General features: G+C 35.9%; 2 protein-coding genes and 1 long non-coding RNA gene across 3 annotated transcripts in view; 2 read left to right on the top strand and 1 right to left on the bottom strand.

Moving 5' to 3' along the window:
- Positions 1 to 666: 666 nt before the first annotated feature.
- On the bottom strand, positions 667 to 13821 carry SMCO3 (single-pass membrane protein with coiled-coil domains 3). Its single transcript, XM_073789023.1, has 3 exons — positions 13435 to 13821; positions 9442 to 9638; positions 667 to 2596 (listed from the first exon to the last, which is right to left on the bottom strand). The coding sequence occupies exon 3, from the start codon at positions 2578 to 2580 to the stop codon at positions 1903 to 1905; it is 678 nt and encodes a 225-aa protein (XP_073645124.1). The 5' UTR covers positions 2581 to 2596; positions 9442 to 9638; positions 13435 to 13821; the 3' UTR covers positions 667 to 1902.
- The window catches only part of LOC141275902 (uncharacterized), a 39809-nt gene continuing 27903 nt past the window's right edge, over positions 2601 to 14506 (top strand). The window contains exon 1 of the long non-coding RNA XR_012324519.1: positions 2601 to 4375. This is a non-coding gene — a long non-coding RNA (uncharacterized lncRNA). The remainder of the gene's footprint in view (positions 4376 to 14506) is intronic.
- Positions 12935 to 13993, top strand: C11H12orf60 (chromosome 11 C12orf60 homolog). The gene is given in 1 exon segment (XM_004332555.3): positions 12935 to 13993. A coding segment is annotated over 1 exon segment (660 nt). The 5' UTR covers positions 12935 to 13333.

Here is a 14506-nt window from a genome sequence, read left to right as displayed (position 1 = left end):
CTCTTTAAGACTCTTTTCCCCCTAAAGGTGAGTTTAAACATTAAAAACATATCCGTACTATCACTTATAGGAAAATGTTAGATATAGGCCAATTCTTACTATCAGTTATAAATATTCCAAAATCTTGACGGAGGTATGTATTAATGTTTAGAAAATATTTAAATGTGGGCTTAACTGATAAGATTGATCCCTTACCTGAATTAACCTTTGTTTGAGAAAATTCTTGATTTGGTTTTAGACTGAATTCTGAGTCCCCAAGAGCAGTAACAAGATATAAGTTTATGAATCAGGTAATAAAAACAAAATAAAATTTAATTTTGAAGATGAACTAAATTGTGACATTTTGCAACTAATTTATAAAAGCAATGACAAGGTAAAGAAAAGACTACATTTGAAAAACTACAGTATTTCATGTAGCTTTTTAAGTTTTAAGATATGTTGAGCTTTAAAATTTAAAGACATTTCTTGTACTTGGATGCAAGAATCAACTGTAACGAACATTTTTGCATGAATGACTTTTTTTTTTACATCTTTATTGGAGTATAACTGCTTTACAATGGTGTGTTAGTTTCTGCTTTACAACAAAGTGAATCAGTTATACATATACATATGTTCCCATACCTCCTCCCTCTTGCGTCTCCCTCCCTCCCACCCTCCCCATCCCACCCCCACCACCCCAGGTGGTCACAAATCACTGAGCTGATCTCCCTATGCCATGCGCCTGCTTCCCACTAGCTATCTATTTTACGTTTGGTAGTGTATATATGTCCATGCCACTCTCTCGCTTTGTCAACATGAATGACTTTTAAAATAAATTTGTAAGTAGAACCTAGGAGTCTCAATGGGGAGTAATTGGTTGGTGAAGTATTTAGAAAACAAACACTTGGCATCTTCAGAAATTCAACTGAACCATTAGACCTCTGTAGCCTTGGGATTTTCCTGAAATTAGATAATTAATGAAATGGATCACCTAAAGTTTTATATAGCAAGGGAAGCTTTCTGCTAGTATTGAAAATAAAATTTCGCTTTTTTAAAAACTCATAAAGTAATAAATTACAACTTTCCTTTAAATGACAATTCTTAAAACAGTAAGTAGCAGTTTCTTCTCCTGCGTACTAAATTCATTTATATACCTGGGATTTGCTTGTTTGCTTGTTTTGAAAATGTTCCAAAGCGTTCAGACATTCACTTGAGGGATATTTAATCATCACACCACAGTTGGTCAGGGTTGATTGCAACTATAGAAACAACTTTTATCTTTTATAGTTTTAACTTTTCCCTCTTAAAGTTCCATCCAGATTACAGTGTGTAATTAGTAGAAGTTTACAGAACGATTGCCTCCTTTCATCGTTGACATAAATTGCTACAAACCATATTTCAGTCACTTCCAACTTACAGAAAATTGGATTTAAACTGATGGTCAAAATTACAGTAGTATTTCTATTCCATTGGAAGGCTCAGTGTTTGCATGTGGGCAGAAGTTACTAAGTATGTCCCTTAGAACTAAATGATGTCTGAGCTGGTGGTAGAAGTGAAAGTCTGTGCATTCAATGCAAATTTGAAGGATTTTGACTGAGAATTAGAAAAGGAAAAGGTAACCCCTACACCTGCTGCTCTACAATAGCATTCACCCTAATGTTGATCTGTGGAGCACAGTGAGAAGACATACCAGGATGTAATCTTTTACTCACAGGGTCTAGCACCAACTGATCCAGACATTCATCGTTGATAGAAGACTCTCTAGAGTCATCTAGTTTTAGCATCTTTGAGTCCTCTTTCTGAGTTGTTTATGGTATTTATGTCTATTTGGAAGCTTATGGAAAATGAGCCTAATCAAAGAAGCAAAACACTATTATTGAGAAAGAAGCAGAAAAATATTCCAGTGGCAAATAAAGTAACTGTTTATTTCATTTGTTGTTTCACTGTGTTGGTGACCTCAATAATGGCATGATGATATTTTTCTGAGGCTGACTTGAATTCCACCAGATGCTTCTCATAACTTTTGATGGCTTCTTGAAGCTGTGTTTTCTCCACTGCTCCCAGGATGGCACGGAAGATCATATCTATGCCAAGGCCAAGAACAGCAACTCCTATGCTACCAAGGAGAGAAGCACCAATTTGAGCTAACACAGTGACCAACTTGTTAATTATGCCAGTTGTGATGTTTGAGCCCACGAGTTTAACAGCCACTGCACTGGCAGCAGAAGTAGCTTCTCCCAGGATGACTGAAATAACCTTTTGTACTATTGCAATTTTCTCGGTTTCTTTTTCCTTAATATCCTGAAGTTTTCTATAAAGGGTTGGCTCTAGTTTATCTTTTAGTGCTTCATCAACCTTTTGCAATTCTTTTTGGATTTTCATCATGGCTTGGATGATGATATCACAGTTTTCTTTGATGGTCGCATCTCTTTTCATTTCAATGGAGGCCAGCCTGCACCCTAAGTGCGTATTTAAAACCCCAATCAGCTTATTGGTGGCATGGAAGCTGTCAGATAAGCAGTCAAGGAGCTCCTGGTGAAGACGATTTACTTCTTGTCGCCTTTTTGGGTTCTCTGGGTAGAGGAAGTCACTTTGAGCCATATTTCAAATATGATCTCTGAAAAATACAATAGTAAATCTTTACTAGAAATCTTGAAAAATATCTGCTGGATGTATAGATTTGACCAGGAAATCTTTTACTTTATGAATAGCAGAGTAGTATGCTATCTAAGGAATTTCTCAGAAAACAAGTTTTTCAAAACAAGTTTTTGAAACTTGGAGTCAGTGTATGAATATATGGGTGACATAATGCAACTTGTTGATGCATTAATTATGGCATTAGATCTTGTGGAGGGGGGGGAGATCCTAGATAGGAAAGATTTGTGTTTATCTAGCATCTGATTATTAATAAATGTGATTATTTCCAAGTAATATTTAATAACATATTTGAAATGGTTAGCTCTTGATTACCAGTGACCCTTAATTTCCTCAAACTCTAGTCACCACATTGAATACCCCAACCAGACTGATTTTTCTAATATTTGGAATTAAATTAGTAGGATCAGAAGAATATTAAGATCTCTGAGTTTACAGGGCAATAATTGCTAATTTTGTTTGTATACTCTGTTATCTTAATTTACAATATTCAAAACACTCTTTATGTCTTTACAGGTCAATTATTTGCTCTCCAAACCTAAGAGGCATCCAAAGGCAACACATATAACTTTAGAATATTTACCAAAAACTCCTCGTGATAACGGTTTATTTTCAAGGTTCCTTAGATTAAAATCTCACTTGGAGAGACAGTGGGCATCATGGAAGGGACAGGGCAGTTCTGACTATCTCTCTGGTTCTCCATTGGCAAAGCTTATAAATTAAATTATTTAGAATTGTCTATATTACACTTGACCATTATTCAGATACGCTAGAGTTAGTCTCAGAAAGAAGATAATGTCATTTCACAAAGGTATTAGGGAATAAGTAGCAAGAGTACATCACAGAATGAATAAAACAAGCCTGGTGTTTGTAGCCTGCTTGTGTCTGTACTTTGGGCTCAGAGAAAGAAGGAATAAGCAACACCCTTCTGAGTGAATTTGGGTGAGAGTTTGAAGCTAGTGAGAACAATGTTCCTCAGTATGCACACCTGGAATAGGCTTACTATGTGCCTGACACTTGAATATTTCATTTGAATTCTTGGGAGAAAAGAAGGAGAAAATGGAGTCCTTTATACCTGTGTGGGATCTGGCTCCTCCTCTCTTTGTGTAAACAACATGCTAATTAATCTGGGCCCTGTCTTTCTAGGACCACTGTTCTTAGCCTAGATATTGGGAATCTCAGAAGCATGGGGGGAAGGAATGAAGATGTTTTCTCTCAAGAAAGTAAACATGAACATAACCTATCCTCCAAGTTATAAAGATACAGTTTGGAAATGGAAAGGGGAAAAATTTTGGAAATGGATTAGGAACATAATAATTTTTGCTCTTAATTTTAGGAAAATGCACTAGTACCCCTGGTGGAATAAATTGTATCAATGGTCAGAAATTCATTTTTATCTTTGATTTAGGTACAGTACACACACACACACACACACACACACACACACACACACACGTGACAGATACAAATGTCCACAAATTAGAATATATCTCAATTCCATTTAAAGAAATTGTTTGTGAAAGGATTATTAAATATTCCACAAACTCACCATTGGGTTGCAAACTGCAATTTGATAACCACAAATTGGGACTTTGATTTTCGCTTTTTTCTCCTAGAAATTTTACGTTAAACTGTTTTCTTTTTTGGTTCCTAGTTTTCAGATCTTATCATGAAGTGAAAACTCCAGTTTCTGACTTTGAATTTAGAAGATCACCAACTACATCCCCATCCAGATATTTAGGTGAGAGGAGTCTTTCTTACCCTGAAAAAGTGGGAAATTTCTCTAAAAGCTGTCATATGCTGTTATCTGAAGGCATGGCTTTTAGAAAAGATGTGTGGTTCTATTTACCTCAGGATAAACACATGGAGAGATGAACCTTCCTCCTTGATGGGAGGTTGAATGTTTCCAAGTGGTCACTTCCTTCCTAATTAATTCATTGTTTTAACACAACTTGACAAATTAATCATAAAATACATCTGAAAGACTAAATAGGTGAGACTACTTACTTTTTTCAGGATAAGTAATGTTGGGACTTTTTCCTCCTCAAACATTAAAACAGTATAAAAACACAATATTAACAAGTATTGTATAGGTGCAAGAGTAGGTGGAATCATGGAACAAAATAGTCCCCAGAGAAGACACTTCTATACGTTTGACTTAACATATAATAAATGTAGAATCTGAAATCAATAGAAATTAGTATTCCATAAATGATCCTGGCATAATGGGCTAGCTTGTGGGGGATTAAACATTAATTTAAAAATATCAGTGTAACATATGTAAAAAAGATCAAATGATAAAATAGCTAGAAGAAAACAGATAATTTTCAAATGTATATGGAGGGCTTTATAAGCTTAAAACCAATGGGAAAAAGTCACACAAAAATTTGACTAACAAAGATGACCATGTAAGAAGGACTGAAAGCAAACTGGTTAAAATACAGGAAATATTAAAAAGTATTGGTTTCTAACTAGTCTTGTTATTAATACAGAAAACAGTCAGGTAAACATGCAAACAACTCTGAACAGACAGTAAAAGAAGAAATAGTAGTAATTAATTGATGAAAAGTTTCAGTCTTACCAGAAATCAGATACAGTACTTTTTCAGCTACAAAAGTAGTATTTTCTTTCCTTTACATACTCAAGCCCTTGCACATGCTCTTTTATACCCTTCTTCCTAGGTTGCAGATATCCATAATTTTGTGCCAATAACAAGTCTGAGTAAGAGATATCATGATGTGCTCAGAATTATTTTTCACATCTAACGAAAAAAGACTTATTTTTCTGAGTCAGGCTTACCTCCTTTTTTTTCTTCCTTGGGGAAGGGGACTGAGGGTTCCTTATGCAAAGAGATCTTCAGCAGCCCTGCCACCATACCTGCCCCAGTACTGAATACAGTTTAAAATTACTTCCATCTCAACAGTGAGATAAATGCTAGAGAATTAGGTGGAAGAGAGGTGGGGTTTGAAGGTGAAACCAATTAATTATGTTTGGGACAAGTGAAATTTGAAGAGCCCGATGAAGGAAGTAATTTAATAATTCAATAGCAATTTGCCTAATGGCGAGTAGTACTTTACTATTTATTATAAGGTAGTATGCTAGGCTCTGTAGAGCATACAGAAATGAAAGAGACATGGTCCCTGCTTTCATGAAATTTCTAATCTAGTTAGGAAGTTAAGACAGATTTAAAACTACAACATCAAGGTGAAAGCACTACGTCGTACAAAATTATAGATAGAGGTGGTGCTTGCCTTGTGCAAATTCAAATTTTAAAGAACTCACTTTGAAGTAAGACAGAGAAAGACAAATATCGTGTGATATCACTTATATGTGGAATCTAAAAAAAATGGTACAAATGAACTTAGTTACAAAACAGAAGTAGAGCCACAGATGTAGAAAACAATCTTATGGTTACCAGAGGAAAGTGGGGGATGGGGGGAGGGATAAACTGGGAGATTGGGATGGACATATATACACTACTATATATAAAATAGATAACTAATAAGCATCTACTGTATAGTACAGGGAACTCTGCTCAATACTCTGTAATAACCTGTATGGGTAAAGAATCTAAAAAAGACTGGATATATGTATACATATAACCAATTCACTTTGCTGTACAGCAGAAACTAACACAACATTGTAAATCAACCGGACTCCAATAAAAATTAAGAAAACTAAAAACAAAACAAAAGAACTCATACTTTAATAATATTTACACTGGGGCCATGTGGAGACAGTCTGTCATCTAAGGAGGGTTAACAATTTGTACCTTTCCAATTGACACTCTTAAATATGTGCTTGATACTTAGAGGAGAGGTTATACACCGCATGAAAAATCTTAGTTGGCAATGTGCAGCATTTCAGCTATTGCCCATGACAATTTAGTTCTGATGCTCGAATTGCTTACTTGTCTCAGCAAAACAAAAAAGGTCTGCAATTAGTTGGAGTCACCCTTCTTAAAGATCACAGTTGTTACTCAGGCATGGCTCAAGTGATGTCTTACCAGTGATATACAGTACTGTAGCTGAGAGGAGTTCTGGGCTATACACTGTCCTCTATCTTACTGCATTTTCAGGGCAGATCTTTTAAATATTAACTTGAAAGTTCAATCTTTTAAAATAATTTTAAAGTCATTTTAAAAAATGACTTTTAAGATGCCCGGCATCAGCAGGTAGCTAAGTGGTGTACTTAATCCAGCTCTGATCACCTGCATCTTTTGTATGGCAGTTGTGAACTTTTACACTATTTGTTATAACACGATAGTGCTCCCTGTTAGTGATGGGCAGTTACCATCCACTTCTGTACCGCCGAATTTGTGTGGCTATTTGAGCATTTTATTGTAGTGGTTCATGAAATAAGTTTTAAAGAGCCCTGGGGCAGCCTGATGGGGAATTGCTAGCCAGCAGGTGGAGTGCTTGGTCTCTGGCACGCCAGTTTCACCCCAGCCTTTGCTGAAGCAGCTATGCTTTCTTTGCTGCTCTATCTGGGCTGTGGGTGGAAAAAGTTTGTGTGATAAGCGAGTTCTTTTGCTAAAATAAAGTTAGGCTATCACATGTATTTTGGCTTGTTATTTTATTTAAAAAAAGGAAGTAAACAAATCTGGAAGCACTGATACTTGATCTGCTCATCTTAGGAACTTGGAATGAAAACAAAGACTAGCTTCAGATGGATTCTTATTGGACCTAACTCATCAATATTGTTGAAATAAGAAGTAAACGCTCATGATTAAAGAGCATATAAGAAATGGGAGAAATATACTGACGATTGTATCTGAAAGTTAAAGTTTATTTAATGATACTATACAGTTCTTTTAGTTTTTCAGGAAAGGAACCACCTTGCAAAATAAAAATGTATTGATCATCACATATGTAAATAAAAATTTCTCAGGATACTTTTGTGAATAACAGTACTGCATCGACTCTCAAGTGCTATAGGAATTTAAAGAGAAAATTTAATATGGAGGTCATTAGAGGAAGATTCATGGAGGAAGTGACAGGTGATTGTGCATTGATAGACGGTAGAATTATACCATGATGAAATTAAAAGATTTGATAAAACAAAGTATTTTAAAATAAAAAGTTTATAGCAATGATATATAAACACTTTAATATGTAGGAGGAAAAACACCTATAAACCTACCATCTTGTTTTTCTTTTATTATTCCTTTCCAAAGTTTATTTAAATGCATAAGTATTTTTACCAAGTTGTAATAATAAGAAATAAAATTTCATCTTATATTAACTTACTTAAACACTTCCCCTATTTCTAGTTTTATAATTATTTTATTGGTTATATAAAATATATTTATATTTTATAAAGTATTTCATATATCTTTACCATAATTTAACAAATTCTTAATTGTTTCACTGTCTTAATATAAGTATTTTAATACACATAGTTCTTTTTTCACTCTTCAATTATCTGGATTATTTCCTCAGGATAAATTTCCAGAGGAAATTCAGATTATATAAATATACAATTTATGTAATCAATAGGAATAAAAATTTATATTACTTTTGATATGTATTGCAAATGCATTCCAAAAACTTTTACACTGACATCAAAAATAAATTTTTACAGCAGGACACTGGGTGTGTTTCAAAGTCAAAGACAATTCTGTTAAATATTATTGGTTTGAGGAGCATAAGGTCAAACTGAAGAGCTCTTGCCATTGTGGAAATCCATCCTGAAAAAGTTAATGATGAAATGATACTGAGGTTTGCTTCCAAATAATCTAGAAGGCAGATTGGAGTAGCTTCATAGAGGTAATAAGATCAAACTTGTTTTGATAATTTTTGAAGCTGGGTTATGGGGGTGTGGGAGTTTATTATATTATTGTCTTTACTTCTGTGTATGTTTGAACTTTTCCCATAATAACAATTAAAAACAGAAAGAAAGAAAGAAAAAAAGAAAAACCATGACCCTGTCCAAGCTTCTGATGTTTGGTGATTAGTGCTCTCTAAGGTTTTACCTTTCTCCAATGTGTCTCTTGTCCTCACTACCCATATTTGGTCCAGCTATCCTGCAAGGTTCACTTATCTGGGAGTGTGGGTGTAGGGTATGGGTAAAGTCAGAAGCTTTTCAGGAGAAAATAACAGCTACTAACTAGTCCTGAGCTTCCTTCTTTAATTTAAATCAAAACCATGGCCTTTCATTAAAAAAAACAAGGTTGATCATGGTGTGATGACACTCTGATATAAAGTCTTTAAAAGAATATTTCTGACCAGAAAGCAGAATATCTAGATCATTCACCAGCATTTATCAAATGTTCACTTGAGAAACCTCTGCCATATGCCTTGAGTAGACAATGTTCCTTGCCCTCAAGAAGATAGCAGTCTATTTGGAGACACACAGCAAAGGCCCAGTGATATTTAAATGTAATATAACTTATGAAGGAGCATAGTGCTATACATTAACTAGAATTAGATCACATTCATATTTTCGCAGATACTGGATGCTTAAATTAATGTTAAAGACATAAAAGGAAATGTTACATTCCATGTAAACAACACACATTCACACGGGGTCATTTCATCCTTATTCTTTTCTAAAATTGATGTCTTTACTACTATATCATCCCCTCTGAGTTAATTATATAAGCTGTTATTTTTCTTCTTTCTTGGTGTCTTCAGAGACATAAATGATCACCAGGAACATGTCACGGGATCCGCTTAAAAAAAGTTGTTTTGTTGATTTATTATAGTTATGACTAGGATTCAAGCCTGACCTGTTACTGCAAACACCCTTTAATATGGAGAAACAGAGTATTATATCAATACTGATAGAAATACCCATATTGCTTACCTTGCTGTGTTTCTGAGTTCAGTGGTCCCAGCAGTTGTTGGGGAGTATTGCTGCAGTGCTTTTTCATCTGGTTTCAACTGGATGTTTCTAATGGAATGTGATGACTTACAGGCTTTGCTAGTCTCTGCTGGGTCCCTCTGCCTGTCTGGTTCATCGACTGTTTCTGCATGGTTTAGTTCTCAGAATTCTTTTATTTTCTATATTAATATAAAATTGATATATATTAAGTAATATTAATTATAAGTGATAATTATAATAATTATTATAATAATTATAAGTAATTAGTAGTGCAATGGTAAAACATTAAAATTTTTGTTCTTTAATGGACTTTTTTGTTGTTGAAAAGTGCTATCCAACTGAGCTAATTCAATTCAGTAGACAAGATGCCTCTTTGATTGAAGCTGTTAGATTTTGGGTTCCCATCATGTCAGCTTTTCCAGATATTAAACTTCCTTTAGCTTCTGTTGCATTTTGTACCTGTTGCTGATTGATCTAAGTTCTCAAGAGATATAGATACAGATATTTTCAGCCAAATGTGTTTTTTTTGTGTGTGCTCTTCTTTCCTGGCTGGAAGTTCTGCTCTTTATCACTCTCTCTCTTGTCATCTTGGTTAATTGTCTTGACAATATAAAAACCTTAAAGATCAATTGGACTCCTTTCCATTAAAGCTTAGATCAGAGTCTCCCATGCTTCTTTCTCTAGATTCTGTCCTAATCCCCACTGATTCCTCTGCAGCAAAGACACATCAGAAGCAAGAAAATCACTCAGCCTCTAGTGATTTGTAATTTACTAGTTTGTAATTTATGGATTGGCATAAAAGGACTATGAGATAATAAATGTAAAATACTTGGCACAGTGCCTGTTTTATGGCAAAAACTTACTAAATGATAGCTATTCTTATGTCAACAAGAAAAATTCCTGTTGTTATTGAGTGGGTAGAGGATTGGGAACCAAGATGCCAGCCAGGAGACTTGGATTGTACAATCTAAAGGTGCTGCGCTATAGTTCTAAAGAAGGACCAGGTGGGGTGCAGTAGATTGCTTTTGTCCCTCTGGGTCATTTTGCATTTGACATAGCCTAGGGACCCACCATGTAGGAACATGGGGAAAAAGTATTGTGGCCAGTGTAGCCAAAGTATGTATGTATGGATAAGTAGGATTTCAATAGATGTGTAAGGAGGTGGGGTATGAAGGAGATGATACAGGTGAAGGGAAAACTGTGAACAAAAAACTGTGGAGCATTTTCAGGGAACAAAATTAACCCACTATGCTGGTGGCACAGAGTATATGTGGGAGCAGTGAAGGGAAGGCAAGTAGTGGAAGACTGAGAGCAGTTTGTTGATGGCCTTAGATGCCATGCTAGGAAATTGTATTTTATTCTCTAGGCAATACTGAACCATCGAAGGTTTTTGGTTATGGGATAATATTAGGAGGTTTGGATTTCAGGAAAGTCAGTTTATACAAACTGGGTTAGTGGGTATGGACAATAAAACATGGGTTACCAACTCCAATGCCTATAGTAACTGGACAAGATATGTAAGTAATTGAAACACTTAGTGTAAGACAATAGGGTGTAGAGGTGAATGTCTAGTCTAAAGGGGACAACCTCAGCTCTAGGAAATTTCTCCAGCTCAGAAAAAGGACTTAATGCTGCCAGTTAATTTCATTTTTTCAATAATCAGTAGAAATTCAGATTTCTATGTTTCAATTTTTAAATTTGCAACTGATAAAAATTTTGAGAATACACTGTGGTAGGTCAAACAAAGCATATCTGCTGGTTAGATTTCGCCTGTGGATTGCCAGTTTGTGACCCCTTGACAAAAATATTGAGATAAAATGTGAGACCATTAAAGTTGTCTAGATGAGAGTTAACTGGAATAGTAGTTATGGGAATGGAAGGGAGGGGATGGATTGAAATAAGTTCAAAGGGAGTTAACAAATTTTAGGGACTGATTTAATATGGGGAAGAGAAAAGGAAAAGGGATTTGAGCCTCAATAATGAGGCAAAGATTAAGAGGAGAAAGTGTTTTCTGAGGAGGTGAGAGCAGTTTTGGATAATTGTATGGCATATACTGGTGCAGTCACTATGTGGAGATGACCAGTAGGTAGTTGGAAATGTAGATCTGGAGATCGGGAGAATTGCTGAACCTACGCCATGAAGTTTAGGAGTCATCTGCACGCAGATGGCATTTGTAGTTATGGGATCTTGAAGGGAGAAAGCGTACAATATAATGGGGGCCAAAAACACAGCCTTGCGGCGCTTAGGAGACTGGAAAGGCATTGGTGGTATAAGGAAGAGAAACCTATAAAATAAATATATGCTTAGAGAGGATATAGAAGGACCAGAGTTATACAGCATCATGGAGCCCTCAAGAGGAAAAAATCTTGAAGTAGGAAGAGGTATTCAGCAATTTTAATAATGCAGAGAACTCAAGATGGTTAAGGCCTGGAAATAGGCCAAGAGATTTGATAATTAGAACTTATTGATGCCCTACAGGAAAATAGTGAGGGATAGAATAAATTACAATGACGTAAAGAATCTCTCTCTTGAGAAATTTGAGAATTAAAGGAAGGAGTGAGATGGAATCATTACTTGAAGAGAAATCAGAGTCAAACTTTTTTTAAAACTGAATAGGGCAGTTGTTTTTGTTTTTGTTTTTTTGCTGCGCCATGTGGCTTGCAGGATCTCAATTCCCTGACCAGGGATTGAACACAGGCCACAGCAGTGAAAGCCTGCAATCCTAACCAACTGAATAGGGAACTGAGTATGTACATAATTAAAGGAGAAGGAAAAATAAAGAAGGAGTGATGGAGGATGCAAGATGTATTAGTCAGCTTGGGCTGCCATAACAAAATACCATAGACTGGGGGCTTGGACAACAGAAGTTTTATTTTCTCACAGCTCTGGAGTCTGGGAAATATAAGATCAAAGTACCAGCCCATTCAGTTTTTGGTGAGGGCTCTCTTCCTGATTTGCAGGCAGTCACCTTCTTGCTGCATCCTCACAAGGTGGAGAGAGTGAGGGAGGGAGCTCTCTGGTGTCTCCTCTTACAAGGACACTAATCTTATCGTACCAGAGCCCTGCCCTTATTACTTCATTAACCTTAATTACCTCCTAAAGGACCTGTCTCCAATTACAGTCATACTGGAAATCAGGGTGTCAACACATGAATTTTGGGAGGACTTCAGTTCACGGCACAAGAGAAAAGGGGAGATGATTGATAGAGCAGAATTCTAGAGGAAATACCAAAAGAGGATTGTGAACATTGGTTAGAGACATTAACATTTTTCTCTATTGCAGAAGAAGACGAGTTGTAATGAAAGTACAGAAATGACAGGACAGACATTGGGAGTTTGTATTAGATGGCCTTGATCTTCTTTGGAATATTGCATTCTCTACCTCCTCAGTCTGCTGTTATCCACCTTTCAGAGATACTTGATAGTTTATATATTCTGTCCGGAATTTTTTGTTGTCATCAGTAGGAAAGATTGGATGGAGTGTGCTTGCTCTATCTTAACTGAAACCAGAGCCCCTCTATGTAATTTTTAATATTTTATCCAATCTTTTTCACTAGATTGGATGGGTATTGAGGGTAATACCTGTGAATACTGTCATTCCATATGTCAGCATATCCAATTCAGGATCTAGCATGCAATATTTGATATGTGGTTTAAATTTAATGAAACCCCCTGATTCTACTCTGTTTAAATTATTTTTTATTAAAGCACAAGATCATTTCTGTTTTGAAGCTTGTATAGCTTTCCAACCTTTGATACGAGTTATTCTCATGTTCAGATTATACTTTCAGTCTCTTTATGGTTGCCAAATATACTTTTAGTTTTCATTTGGATTACTACTTGTTTTACGGTGCTGAAACATTTCTTCTGAAGAAATGTCTTCAGGGTCAGAAAACGATAAAGAGAGGCTCGTTCAAGCTGCCAAAACGTTCTTCTTTCACATGCACGATCTTGCTTCCCTCACAAATGCACTCACCGAATTGTTTAACAGCAGTATGAACACTCAGATCTTCTTGATGGCTGTGAAAGAAGATGGTAATGTTAAGGATGTCTTTGAACAGATGCTCAAAACTTTTAAGGAGATGCAATCTGCAGTGGTGGCAAAGCAGGACAGAATGCAAAGTGAACCTTTATGTTCCAAGATTGCAACAGCTCTGTGCTCTATGCTTGAGAAGAGTAGCAGTGTAAAGGAGTTGCAACAGTCAGCCAAAGGAATATTCAAAAATGTCCATACACCGGTCATTGCCTCTGTGCTGAATAATGGTAACATCCCTGAGAGTTTGGAAACTTCTCTTTCACTCTTGATGAAATAGCCAATCATGAATCTTCAGTAAAGTGACGTCTATAGAAAAGACACCAAAGAGCAATCAGATGATACCACATCTGAGAAAAGCCCAAGTCCTGGTCCATCCAAAGCCACTACAATAGACACCTTGAAAAAGTTGCAGGATGCACTAAACACTGAGAATGCCAAGGATGCCATCGAGTCAGCTGCAGATCAGATGGAGCAAATTGTCAAAACCATGAGACCATGAGGATGTTTCTAAACATTGTATTTCATCTTAAAGCATAATTGAAATAACCCTCAACTAATTCCCACTCTTAGTAATTCTATTTCTAGTTCCTACAGTGCGAGTTCCAGGTAAATGTATACACTATCACTAAATAATCTGGTTCAGGCCTAGGAAACAAAACTTTTGCATTTTTGTCACTCATATACCAATTTCTGTACACTTCAGTGGCTTGCCTATCATAAGCCATCACTAAATACTTTTGATGTGATTTATCCAGAAGTACATAAGAATAATGATGAGGAGTAATAGCATTTTCTTGCCTATGTGAATAAGACCAGAGCAAATGAGTTATTCTTTGTCTCCTACTGAAGTCTTATGATTAGGAGATAATAGAGGTTGGAAAATGGAAGTGCTCTAACATTTTACATGAAAAAAGACCTAGTGCTTGTTACTTGACCGTAATAGAAGTAGGATTTCTGAGATGTGCTCGTATTGGGGAAAAAAGTTAGACAAATCCATTTGCCTACCAAAAAG

This window comes from Tursiops truncatus, chromosome 11 (assembly GCF_011762595.2).
Source record: "Tursiops truncatus isolate mTurTru1 chromosome 11, mTurTru1.mat.Y, whole genome shotgun sequence".
Lineage (NCBI taxonomy): Eukaryota > Metazoa > Chordata > Mammalia > Artiodactyla > Delphinidae > Tursiops > Tursiops truncatus.
This window is presented reverse-complemented; position numbering and strand designations above follow the sequence as displayed.